The 13,748-nt window shown below is 46.1% G+C and overlaps 1 protein-coding gene across 4 annotated transcripts in view; it reads right to left on the minus strand.

Annotated features, from left to right (window-relative positions):
- Window positions 1-7,677: 7,677 nt before the first annotated feature.
- Window positions 7,678-13,748, minus strand: part of TRAF3IP2 (TRAF3 interacting protein 2) — a 45,986-nt gene continuing 39,915 nt past the window's right edge. For 2 of the 4 annotated variants that reach the window (XM_029223587.1, XM_029223586.1), the window contains 2 exons: window positions 10,789-10,863; window positions 7,770-8,366 (listed from right to left, as the gene is read on the minus strand). In XM_029223587.1, coding sequence (XP_029079420.1) covers window positions 8,220-8,366; window positions 10,789-10,863 — 222 coding nt within the window. In that variant the 3' untranslated portion in view covers window positions 7,770-8,219. Of the gene's footprint in view, window positions 8,367-10,788; window positions 10,864-13,748 lie in introns of all 4 variants that reach the window. The other 2 variants (XM_029223588.1, XM_029223589.1) reach the window with 2 other exon arrangements.

Consider the following 13,748-nt stretch of genomic DNA (forward strand, 5'->3'; position numbering starts at 1 on the left):
TCTTGGTATCATAGGTTGAACTCAAAAGAAGCTAGGCAAAGCAGTCACTTTTTTTCAGATTATTGACAGATGTGTTTGTGTGTGTGTGTTTATATGGCATACCAGCTTGCAAATATTCTCCATGAAGGACTTTTGTTAGGAGCTTTTTAAAAAAATAATTATCAATATTATATTTTGGAGAAAACCATTTTTAGATGAGTTGGACCAATTAACATAATCAACTGATGGTTTCAAATGAGTAACCTGATGGAAGGAAAAATTATGGTAATGATTGCGAATCAAAGGACTGTCCATCACGCTCATAATCAAATATTTAGGTCAACAATTGAGACATAAAATGCATAAAAGCATCTTATTATGCTTTTATAATTACATGTATAAATTGTAATTAAATCCAACATTGGCTACTTAGTTTCAGCAAAACTTTACCACTTTTACACTAAATTAATGTTTCTTATTTGAATTTATCTGGTGATCTTGTTTTTATCTAGCTTGTTAAATTTGATTTCTTCTTATGGTTTGTTTTAATTGTGGTAAAGAAAACACATAACCTAAAACTTACTGCCTTAACCATTTTTAAGTGTACAGCTTGGTAGTATTGAGTATATTCACACTGTGTGCAACAGATGTCTAGAACTTTTTCATTTTGTGTACTTATAGTTTTTAATGAGCTATAAGTATAAAGCATTTATACCTAATTATACATTGGCACGTATTTAAGGAAAAAGATGATGAAAATTATTTAAGTCAACATAAAAGGTGGTCTCAAGAGAACTTTTTCCTTTTGGGAAAAAAGGAAGAGGTTTAAGAAACACTAATCAATATGGTAATTAACTTCCAATCTAAATGTTTGCTTAGGCCCACCCCCACTTTTCTCCCTGGCTGGACGGTTCACAGTGGACTGGGAGGAAAAGGCAGTGATACCTCATTTCTTGGAAAAGCAGAGCCAGGGGAGAGCATAGGAGTTTTCCCAACCTGAATTCAAAACTTCCTTTTAAGTAATAGGTATAATATGAACACAATACTGCCTTTCAAATTACTTTTCAAAATAGTTTCAAATCCAGTATCCTAATTTTGAGGCCCCATTGTGAATCTCTAAAGTTAGTTTCCTTTAAAGTCAAACCTCATTGCCAAGTTTGATATGTTATAACTAATCATCCAAGCCAGTGCTGCTGGAGTTCTGCTCCTTAGCAAGATGCTAGAGGGAAGAAGTCTGTCTCCAGATGCTGTGATTGTTCCGAGTCTGCTATGGCCTCTTGCAGGCCTTATTAAGAAAACAAACTGTGCTGATTAGTTTCTCTGAAAAACTAGACGGAAGTTTTCAGCTTAAAAGCTCATATGCTGACCTCTCCTAAGGCTTCATTTTTAAAATGAAAGTTTGTTGTTGTTGTTAGGATTTGCTATTTGACTTTTTAGAAATAAGAAAATATCCAAAGTTCCCATAAATAATCATTAATTATGAGGTGGAAAGCAAGAAGGAAAGGGCAAGAAAGGAAGGAAAATTTATTATTTACTATGTGCCAGGCACTATTCTAGAAGCTTTATATCACCCGTCTTACCTTGTCCTGACAACCTCCCTAGGAGTTGGTTCTGTTGTCCCCATTTCAATGGCTGAGACTCTGAGAGGTAAAGTAACTTGCCAAAGATCACGCAGCTTGTAAGCGAACAGGTTTGATTCAAACTCGGGTTTGTCTGATTACCACTCACTCAAGTACGAAACACGTCAAGACACATCACAGATCAGCTTGGTCAGTTTTCTGCCACAGATTTTGTCTGGGGAAACTGGACCATGCCGATACTCATTCATGGAGAAAGTCTCTCTGCCCATTCCAGCACATTACCATTCTCTGCTCTCTCGCTCAGTTACTTGTATATTTAGCTGACAGACTCAACTTCGAACACTCCCCAGACCCTACCCAACAGAGTGCAGAAATCCCTTTGCTCTCTCGCAGCTGATCCCAGCACCGGCTAGGTTTCTGCTCCCCCAGATGTGGAGGCTGCAGTGTAAAAAGCACTTCCTCACCTTGCAACTACAGGATTGTCTGGTACTTCTTGAGGCACAGGTCTAAGCTGCTGTCTAGAGAGGCCTGACGTATGCCCTGTGGGCTGCACTGTCGTTTACTGGTTTAATATGCACACTCTGTGATGCATTTTTATACTTTCCCATTTCTTAAATTCTGTCTCCTAACTCAGATCTCATTTACATGGTGATTTATAGGGCCTGAATATTATAATCTAAAAGGTGTATGTGGAGAGGAGGAGTGAGCACATCTTCTATTTATTAGGAAAAGTCTCCAATCACCTGCTTCTTTGAAAATCTGACCTTGAAACTGCATAATGAGAGCTCAGTCCCCAATCACAGTGAGGAGCAGGGAAAAGGGACCAGCTGGTCCGTTTGCTTAGCGTCTGCTGTACGCTGCCTTGGGTAATCTCTTTTCACATGACGGCCTCTCTCCCCAGTTAGATTTTAAATAATTGGAGGGCAAGAGCATGTATCACTGACCTTTGTGCCAAGCATAAGCCCCTTGCACATAGTAGGCATTTAGTAAATAACTGGATGTCGGTTGCTGATCTGTGACTGACTGCTGCTTAAACCTCCCCATTCCCCACCATACCCCTGACCTTTCTGGTTTAGCTTTTACGTGACAGTTTCATTAGAAGTGGTAGCAGGATGGAACCAGAACTTTCATGCACACACTGGGATATCAGAGACTTCTGCTTCACGTGTCTTTTCAAAGAATAAGTATAGGCTAGTATCCAAAGACCTAGTTTAGAATCTTGAATTTTAAAAACTTGACTGTGGGAAAGCCCTGCCCACTCACTTTGGAATGCCCCCGCCCCCTCTTAAGCATTTAGTGCCTGGACTTGGTGATACCACTTTGCCTGGGATGGCTAGTGCATGAAACCCTTTCCACACTGACACCACAGCTTAAATTCATTCTTCAGGCAGCCATTATTTTTTCTTATTAGGGTCAAAGATAAGGTGACGTGTGGAGGGGCAGCCGGGGCATCGTCTGGGGGGACAGGACTCTACCAGAGGAGCAGGAGCTGATGCTGGGCATCTCGTTGGAGGAAAGAAGGAGGCCATACAGAAGCAGGGGATGGGGTTTAGGTGCTGTGGAGCATTAACTGCTGGCCCTGACTGCACAATTCTCCTCAGGCTGGCTGTTTGGCCCAAACCTAGTTTAGAATTGCCCATGTTCTAGGAGCCTCTTATGAATGAGCATCTTGCTTTGAAAATCAATTTGAAACCAGAGTGGAAGTTTTCTTTTAGTCACAAAGTGAGAGCAATGAAAATAGGACTATCCTGCTGTATTATTTTTGGCCTTGTAACAGTGCAAAGTCAACTTTTCTTTCTGACTCAGGAGCGTTTTATAAAATCTCCACATTTTGTGTGCATTTCAGACCCGAGAATCCGCCACCCCAGACCCCATTTGAGAGGGACGATTTAAAGTTCAGGGAAACAGCAGCTCTCTGCAAGTTTCTGAGTAACTGAACTTTGTTATAACAACAGATTGGAAGATAGATTCTGTTAACCTCTAAACTCAGGGAACCCTTGACCCCTATCCCGGATAACACAGGATGCTGAAAATTGGTCGGGTCCCTGACTCACCTTCTCACATTTCTCCTCTCCCTGGAAGAATGCAGCTTTTGACCACTGTGCCAGCTTGAGAGCAGGGCCTCCCTGTCACGCCTCAGTGAATGTGTGACCAGGTGGATTTCTGTGCCGGACGTCGCCTGGAAGGTGGCAAAAGCCAGACAGGTACCTGTGGCCCAGCTGCTGCTCAGCTACGAGGCTGGCAGCCAAGCCGAGCGGCAGCTTTTCAAAAGCAGCCCTTTTGATAACACCGATTACATTTCCCTCACTAGAGCCTTGGGCTGATTGAGCAACAGCCAGCTTCTCTGGGTAACAAAGAGGAGGGGAAAGTAATCCAAACACAGGTTTTATTATAAAAACCTGGGAGTGAGAGAAGTATATTTATTCTGTAAGATAACACACCTGCTCAGTGCCCAGGAGGCTCATTTCCATCAGTTGCCATGGCAAACTCGTTATACTTCAAGGCCATGTGGCTTTGTTTCCTTTTGAGATCTGGTCCTTGTCCTACCTTTCCTAACAACTGCAACACAATGACATGGAGGCCTGCGACAGCATAATTGATTTCTCCTTCCCTCTATCAACGGTTCACATTTGTTCGGCACAGGACTGAGCCTGCCTCTTCCTTTGAACTCCTGGCTAACCATGAAGGCATGCTTCAGAGAGCCGTCCTCATTAACATTCCAGGTCTCCCTTCCCCGTCAGCGATAAACAAGCCCCGCATCAACGGCCTCCTTCCTTCCAGCTTTACAAATGAGTGGCTCAGTTCCATGTTTCGCTGCCGATCCAGGTGCCCAGGCGCACAATGCGGGGCTAAGAAGCACGCTGGAGAGACTAAAAATAGAACAGCAGTTTTGGACGCATACCAGAGCAGCTACTTCATCTCAACTTGCTTTGCACACTAAGCCTAATGGGATCCATCAGGCATGAGTTCTCTCCCTCTCGCCCTCCCTCTCCCTCACCCTCCCCGCTGCGCCGCCCCCCCTCCCCCCCATCTACCGTCAGCACCTTCCTGGTGAAGGGAGCAAAGGAGGTCAGGCCAGGGACAAGAAGTGTGTGCCCTCCTGGTCTTAGTTTACCGAGTCCTGGGAGATCTGGGGGCTGCAATTACTCCTTCCGTACAAGCGTTTCTAGAAAAGAGCAGGTAGGTCCAGAACATGGTCACCTTTGCCCAGGTACACTTCGCTCCTCCAAGACTTTCATTGTTCAGCAAAGGCTCAACTATCACTTCCTACACACCCCAGTAAGCATGACCTAGCCCCAGACTCAGAAGCTTCTTGGGCAGTTAAATAGAGAACTACACTATAGTGTTCCTCTTACAGGTCCCACCTGCTTGGCTTCAGGCTAAAGATTTGGGAGCAAATGCACCATCACAGATGGAGGGGCTGTAGCTCACGTGGGTGGGTGGGCAGCACGTGACTGCCCAGGGTCTGCGAAAGCCTCCCACCAGTGATTCTATCTGAAAGCCTTTTGCAATAGAAAATGGAACAAATCAGTATGAAGTTAGGAACATGCTGTCCTGCCTGGGCACCAGGCCTCCCCAGTGCCAGCTGTATTGAATGAGCGAGGCTCCTCTGTGTTGTTGATGTGTCTCCCTTCTTGCAGCCTCCCTCCACCCAAAGGAGAGTTAGCCAGACCCACACATTTCTCATGAAGGGTAATGCAGGTGTTCCAAACAGCTAAGTATTACTCCAACGAGTACCACTCGTGTAGAATTAGGAGAGGGAGGGAGAAAAAACAGAAAAGAAGAGAGAGGGAAAGATGACTATCACAGTATTGAAAAATAAAAGCCTTTTCATTGTTGTTGTTTTGGAGATTGGCCAGATACAACGAAAAGAAATCGATCTACTGGCGGGTTTTGTCTGTAAGCTTCTGGAAGGTGTCAAGATCTTTTCAATTGTGCCTTGGTTTCATAGACTAGCAGGATAAAATAAACATGCCAAAACTACTTCAAGAAAAGTCACCCTCCGTACAGCAATAATTAACCCCCCAAAGAATTTCCCACAAAACAAGTTGCAACATGATCGTTTAATCCTCCAGCCACCAGAGGACAGAGGTGCATCTTCCCTCAGCCTTCTCCTATGTTCATGAGGCTCAGTTTACCTCCAGGAGATACTGGGTCATTTGTTGAATAAACCTACCATCAAAACCCAGAAAGTTTTCTAGGTTCACCGAATAAATGTCTGTAGACTGGAAGCCAGGGTGTTCTAGCCCAAGGGTGAGCTTAGCAGAGCCACGGGTGCTCTGCACCTCACATTTCTCATGCCTGAAACAAAACTGCAGAGGTGCGTGATTTCTAGGGTCCTTTCCAGACTGAAGATTCCCTGGCAGAAATAAATGATATGGGAATTAAATTTTCGTTGGTGATTTCATTCATCCTTTCTCGTTTTGGTGGTGGTTTATTTGGTTTGTGGGCCCTTACAGAACGATATACCTTGAAAAATATTGCATAATTCTTCAGGGGGAGAGGCATTTCTTCTTTGTGGCATTTTCCCACAGTCTAACTTTCCTTCTCTTTCATTTGCCACTAGGAGGTGGGTCTCATTGATTCTTCTTGGTTCATTAAGAAGAAACAGAAAGATCGTGTGTTTTGAGAGACTCTTTCTGGATCATTTCCCAGTGGTCACAGGACTTTGCAATTCATTTGGCAAAGGTGATGGTGACAATGGGGCATTTGGCAAAGTGGCTGAGGTGGCTGATGAAGTGACTGAGGTTAAGAAGGCTCCTGGCAAAACATCATGAAACAGGGTCTGGAATGTTCGAAACGGAGGGTCTGCCTCCCTCGCAGACACGGCTCCGAGAAGAGCTCAGTCTTTAAACAGGTGATTTGTTTAACAGGAAGCAAAGAAAAACGGTATCAACAACAATTCTGGGGGGCACTGAGCTGAGAAAGAGCTAGTCTAATACTTCGATTGTAGCCATGAACTGAGATGCCTTTGAATAATACAGAAATTGAACTAACCAGGCAGATATTCTGAAACCAGTCACTGAAATTAAAAATCACGTTGTAAGTTTTCAGTTAGTCACTAAATATCAGACAAGACTCTAGCCTTGCACTCTGCACACGTCACCCCTAACATCAGTTTAGGTCTGAATAAAGCTTTGAGGCTAAGAGGTTATTTTTACTGAGTCAGCCCTAGGCCACTTCCATCCCCTGCAAACCTGCAGATGAATGCATGAGGACCAGGGTAACTTCCCTCATCATTCCCCTCGGGGAGGAATAGTGGCTGAGGGCTCAGGACAGGCCTCCGAAGTGAGGAAGGGGTAATAACATCACAGTATTAAACCTCCACAAACTAGAAACATTTCAGAGTAATCATTGCTGATGCCACTTTTGTACAACTCTGTGTAGAATCTTTAATGATGGTATCACCTCCAAAAAAGACAATAAAAAGAGAGGAGGAAGCCCTGATGTTTGTGTCTGGGGTGTTTTCCAGGCACTTTGAGTTAACTAAACAAGCACGTCAGTTTTACCAGGTCCCAAATGCTATGACACTAAAGGTACTCGTCATAAAGTCTTACAAATGAGGACTTCGGGTATACTAGCTTTTCTTTTCTCTTCCTAGTTTTAAAAACAAAGACATTGGGCTTCCCTGGTGGCACACTGGTTGAGAGTCTGCCTGCCGATGCAGGGGATGTGGGTTCGTGCCCTGGTCTGGGAAGATCCCACATGCCGCGGGGCGGCTGGGCCCGTGAGCCATGGCCACTGAGCCTGCGCGTCCGGAACCTGTGCTCCGCAACGGGAGAGGCCACAACAGTGAGAGGCCCGCGTATCGCAAAAAAACAAAAAAACAAAAATAAACAAAGACATTCACTGTACCCAGTAGACATCTAGGTTATAATGTAAAGAAAACTAGTGTTCTTTGCAATTCATCGGCAAGGATTCTTATTTATAGTTGATAAGTACTCATCTTCCTAAGAACTATGATTTTATTTAGAATCATGGTTGTGTATGGTACAAAGTTGTTTTGTTCAAAAAATTCTACTGCAGGAATAAAGCTTTCAAGATTAAGTTAAAAGGGATTGTTTAACTCTCTGGCCTTAATCCTTTAATACAAAGTAGTCTGTTACATTTGTCTAATATTCTATTTAAGCAGCTTTATTGATGTCCCTGGAAGCACCTGCCTAGATAAATTAATATATATCTATGTCCTTTGAGATAAGTGAAACACAATTTTACAAAAGAGTAAATATTTTATTATTTGTACATGAATCAGTGTGGTCTAAAGACACACAGCATCTGGCTAACTCAGAAAAGTAGCCCAAAGTGATGGGAGAGTGTGGTTGTTGACATTTATTGCAATGTCACTTGTACTGTCTACTTGCTAAGTGCTGAGAGCCCATTCTGGACACGTCACACGCTTAGGAGGAACCCGCAGTGGGCTTAAGAAGAAGGGAATGCAGAGCATCCATGGCCTCTGTTTCAAAGACAAGGTCCTTTGAGGTCTGGGGTGGCCGGGAGGAAGAGGACCCTGCAGAACAGGTTTTCTGGGGTGGGAGGGCCCCTCAGGGAGGGACTGAAAACAACAGCCCTGAATGCTGCCACACAGCCTCAGCCAGAAGAGTGCTCGTCAGAACAGGGGCCCAAACGTGGCATGGCCCCCAGATCTGGGGATGGAGGGAGTCACAAGGGAACCACCTGAAGTGTGGGCAGAGGCCCTCGGGGGGGAGCCACATACTCTTCCTCTCTGAGCAGCCGCAGGAGGATATTTTTTTTATTCTTCGGCCAGCTGTAGATGTGAGTGTTCTGAAGCCAGGTGGGCACATGCTCCTAGGGGAGAGAGAGTGACAGAAGCAAAAGCCATTAGAGAAAAACCTGGACTCTAGACCCCAGATTCAGTTCCCAATTTTTCCTTCATGGGCGTCTCCTACTAAATTCTTCTGGGAGTTGTACTGTTTTGCTTTCGGAAGGGGTTCAAGTGTGAAATGGCTCTGGGTGCAAGCTGTGTAGCTTGTTATGGAAAGCATACGTGTCCAGCATCTTCCTTCAGTCTCCCAGGCTACCTGCCCTTTGCATCTCAGTGTGCTTTTCACCACGATCCCATAAAAGGGGTAGGACGGAAGTCATGCAGAGTGATGTGAACTCCTCTGTGGCTTCCGCAGAAGGGTGCCAAGGCTTTGGGCTTAATATAATTCATTATCCTTTCACTCCAGCGACAGAGCTGGCTCACAGAAGCAGCCCACCAGATCCCAGTTATCAGGCAAAAGCAGAAACTGTAAGCCAGGGATCGTGAGGGTGCAGTTTCAGAGTGCCCTCGGGGAGTGGACATTCTATTGGGGAAAGAAAGACAATGAATAAGTAAAATATATAGTGGGTTCAACGGTAATGCAGGCTGTGGAGAAAAATAAAACAGAGAAAAGGGGTAGTGAGTGCTGGGCAGGGATGAAAGATTTGCAGTTTTAAATAGGGTGTGAGGGAGAGGTGTTACTGAGAAAACAAGCAAAGACGTGACAGAGTAGTGAGCAAGCTTTGTGGATGTCTGGGTCCAGGCAGCTAGAAGAGCCAGTGCAAAGGCCCTGTGGTGGAAGCATGTTTGCCAGTGCGGCCAGAGAAGAATGAATGAAAGAGAGGAGGGGAGGGGTTTTGGAAGTAGAGGGGGCTGTATCAGATAGGGCCTCAGAGATTTTTCACTGAGTAGATAGGACTCCTTTGGGGATTACAGGATGAGCTTAGACGGAGCACCTGCTGTAGGTCAGGCACCATGCTGGGTATTGATGATGCCCAAATGAAAAAGACACAATTACTGCCTTGAGGAGTTCATAGTCTTATGATGGAGTCAAAATGTAACTATTTTCTAGGCCATAACATGCCAAGTGGCCGGGGCAGCAGGGGGGGGTGCAGTCTGCCCTGAGAGCGGGTAAACAAGGGGACTGTTTGAAGAAGTTTAAAAAACATTAACAAAACCATCTAAAAGCTGGTCTGATTTTTCTATCACCATAACGCTCCAGTAATTCTAAACAATTACTCCCAACAGCCCCAGCCACGCACCACTGACTCAAGGTACTATAATTAGGAGCTCTCAAGAGAGGGACTATTCAGTACATCAGCACCGGGGAGGAGAGGCTAGAGGGATTGGGTGCTATGGGGATAAGCAAGAGTTCGCCGGACACACAACCAAGGAAGGGCACGGCAGAGCAGTGGGAGCACAAGTACAAAGGCACAGAAACATGAAAGAGTGGGGCGTGTGTGAGGGCAAGCTGAAACAGGCCACCGTGCCCAGGGCGTAGTGTCATCTGTGCGCATGGTGGCGAGACGGAAGGCCAGGCAGGCGGCACAGCCCTCTTCTGAAGGGCCAAGCTCGCCATACTAAGGAAGACCGATGTGATCTTGTAGTCAGTAGGAAACCACCACAGAATTTCTAAGCTGGACAGAGACAGATCAGATCTACATTTCGGATCTTCTTCTTTGATGGCAGCACAGGGGATGGCTTGTACAGGGTCAAAGCGGACACAGGGAGACCAGGAAAGACAGGTTGCAGTGAGAGCAGTCAGAGCCTGGGCGAGGGATGGAAAGCACACTGCTGGCAGGCTGTGAACTGCGCAACCCCAGGGGTCCCGTTCCCATAAATGGAACCCTCCCTCGCCCAGGGCAGAAGTCTCAGTGCAGTCCTGACATCTAGGGATCCTCCAGGGTGGGGCTGGGCCTGAGCTCAGGGTGCCGTGGTGTGGCTCCCAAGATGTTTACTACACTGCTGCCTTCGCTTCTCCAAGCCTGGCGTGGGACCTCAGATGTTTTTGCCCCCGTTCTCCAAATCTGCTGGCCTGCCCTTCCAGTGAAAAAACCCTCATATGACCCACAGCAAAGTTCCCTTCGGTAACTGTATAGGTTTAATTCCCATATTCTACAGCTTTGAGAGCTGAACTATGTGCAACCAAACATTTCCGTGGAACAGCCTGCAAAAAATGCACACATCTCGACTTTTATGTGCAAGAGATAAGAAGTATCAGATGAACAGTCTCTTTTCGTCTCATGAGTTACAACACAAACTACTTCTTTGTGTGTGATGGCTGCTTGAACAATTAGGATGGTCTATCAGGTAAAGCTCTGAAACCTTCCTGATTCATGCTGCTCAACTGAGTGCTACAACCTGTTGATCTTTCTGGCAACACTGCTATCTCGAAGGATGGATAAAGGGCTGACAAGCTTTTCCATTTAAAATCCCAGATAACAAACAAACCGTTTGTTTGTTTACCTTCTTAGCATTTGGGAAGAGCACAGGGATGAATCTGAAGTTCATACTTCCTTGTTTTATGAACTCAATCTGCATCTGGAAGAGAACACACTTGAAGGATTAATTTCAGGAATGAGGATGAGTCAATGGTACTCACGATCATGCAAGCCCGCACGGGATTTTTATTCTGATTTCCTTCAGTGCCACACACTCATAACTTTAAACTCTCCATCACACATGTATGCCATTTGCTCATTCATCGGTCATGTATCGAAGGCCTATTGAAAGTCATGCTCTGTGGTCAGGGGGCCCGGCCGGCACCACCACCTTCTCCCCCATGCTGTGAAGGCAGGCCCCGCACCCCAGTGCCCGGGTCGTGCTCACACTGGACTCTCCATCTTGTGCATATCTTTAACAATAGCTTCTGTCTCTCCCCAGTCTTCTAAAGACACTCACTTTATCTTCTCATGCCATGGGTCCCTTTGACAGTCTGGTAAGGACCCCTTCTCCAAATAAAATACGTAAGAAAATAAAACACCTAAGAGAACGAGAAAATCTAGGAAAATAAAGGAACTATTGTTACTGTTATTGAAAACCACTTGCCAAATATTTTTAAAATATGTAAAAAATAAAAGACTTATTTGAGATTAAAAAAAAAAAAGTCATGCTCTGTGCTGGACTTGGGGTTTCAAGGACTAGGATACTTTACAGGGTGTGCTGAGTTGCCTCATAGCAGTTCACAGAAGCCACTCACGTGCATCTCTTCCCAATTCTGTGTTCAGTGACTTCACATTGGTAGGTTGAAATCGGCCATGTGAGAGTATTTATACCATGGAAATGGGCAAATGCTACAAATCAGGATCCTTTTTTTTTTTTTTTTTGAGAACCAGTTTACCAGACACCATGGATATAATTCCTATCCTCACAAAGCCAGCAGTTTAATGAGCAGGCAGGAAGGAAAACTACCGACCACAGTGCAGTGTGAAAGGTATGAACAAATTGCTGTGGAAGCCCAGTGGGGGCCATCCTTTTCTACACCAGTGGTTTGAAGGAGTTACAAGGGAGTTGTCATTTGGATACTAAAAGAAAATAGGAATTTGGTCAGACAGGGAAAATGGGGGGGAGGGGAAGAACATTCTCAGCAGAGGAAACAGCATGAGCAAATGTCTGGAGGTGTGAAGAAATGTTTGTGGGGTTGGGACCAGCTAGTAATGCGTTGAGGCCAGAGCACAGGAGGGCAAGGGAGGCTGAGGGAGGCCGAGGGAGGTGAGGCTAGGAGGTCAATGAGGAAAGCTCCGTCTGCCAAGCTTTAGGTTTCCCACACCACTTCCAATTTGCTCTGACACTGTGGTGGCCCTGCAAGATTTAGCTGCCAAGAACTCTATCAAAACCAGAATTTTCAACGTGAGAGGAGTTAGAGCCTTTCAAATCCTGTAACCAGCACAAAGCTTTCAGTCATCTGATGACAAAGGAGATGAGGAATTATGTGTTCCCAACTATCTCATCTTCCAACTGATTTTTATAACAGAGAAGTCTTCACCATGCATGGGAATAAAAACAGAACAGAGAAGAAAGTGACAGTGGTGATGACTGAAATCACCATAGAAACAGCCTCATAAACACTCACTCTTACACTCATACACACACACACACACACACACACACAGAGTCACAACACACACAAATCTTCCATGAGGTGTTTTCTCAGTGCCATCTCACATTAAAAATCAGAAGACGACACCAAAGGCATGTTTTAAAATGACCCGAGTGAGGTGCAACTAAAAGCACCAACCACACGAGCACAAACAAGTGAGAGGAAGGGTGTAGGGCCTGTAAGTTAAAAGTGAAGAACTGGATTTAGTCCCTGACTTCCAGGACACTGCATACTGTACAATTTTGCTTGTCCACTAGGCTACCCCGGCGGTGGTGCGTTTTTATCATCTCTTATGTTTCCAGAGATGGGCCTTCTGGGAGCCGTTGGCTCTATGATGCAGTTATTCATGGGTACCTCCTCGCTCCCTCTGTCCTAGAGTTTCCTGCTGCTTGGAGGGGACCAGCAAGCCAGCCAGGTGGGCAGGAAGGCACTTCTGCGGCTGGCCTCTTCGACCCCTCCAGTGATGAGGAAGGGCCCGAGACATCGTTGCCCCAAGAAACCAAGTTTGGGGACAATCCGGCTCATGGCTGGGCACCGTCAGAAAAGCCCTGAGGTCCAGCTGCCCATTACTGCCTGGCGTCACCACACACCAGCAGAGCTTGACAGGACCTGGAGCCCTTCACACACAAGAGCTGTCGGCTCCAGGACTGGCAGTTCCTAGACACGAGTGCTTCGGGGCCATGCAGATAGCCGAGGGGTAGCAGCACCCAGAGCCAGCCATGACCTTTTAGGGCAGAAAAGGTGGCTTTCCTGGGCCCCACCAGGGTCTGTCAGGCTGGGTAACAATGGAATAGGAGGGATACTTATCTCCTGACTCCTTGGCCTCACTCTCTGACCTCCCTACCTTGCCTCGGCTTTTGCTTTGCGTTGGTTCTGAGCTCAAGTAAGTGGTTGGCACTTGGTAGAAGAGGAGCCAGAGACTCTGAAGACCCAGATGGGGAACACCCACCCAGCCAGCCTGCCTTTTTCCGGTACTCCCGACCCACAGGACAGACCTGGATTTCAGTCCGCCTCCCCTGAGGTGAAGCTGCATGTCCCTGGCCGCCTGACTGCCTCCTGCCTGGTGCTGCTTACTTATTCCATCTGGGCCATGTCTGCTTCCTGTCCCATCTTCCTGTCTTAATCAGTGACCTTTTATGCCCATTCCAGGTGCCTTCCCCCCTTGTGGAATGCTCGAGCTGAAATGGAGCTTACAAGTTCTAGACCAGTGAGTTTCAAGCCTTTTTAAGTCTCAGAATCCTTGGTAAACCAGCCTGAGAAATGCAGACAGCTCTGGGTGGGGTGGGAGGCCCAGGGCCCCCAGCACATATGGGCACCTAAAGGGACT

This window comes from Monodon monoceros, unplaced genomic scaffold (genome assembly GCF_005190385.1).
Source record: "Monodon monoceros isolate NGI ecotype Baffin Bay Population unplaced genomic scaffold, NGI_Narwhal_1 Super_Scaffold_15, whole genome shotgun sequence".
NCBI classification, from domain to species: domain Eukaryota; kingdom Metazoa; phylum Chordata; class Mammalia; order Artiodactyla; family Monodontidae; genus Monodon; species Monodon monoceros.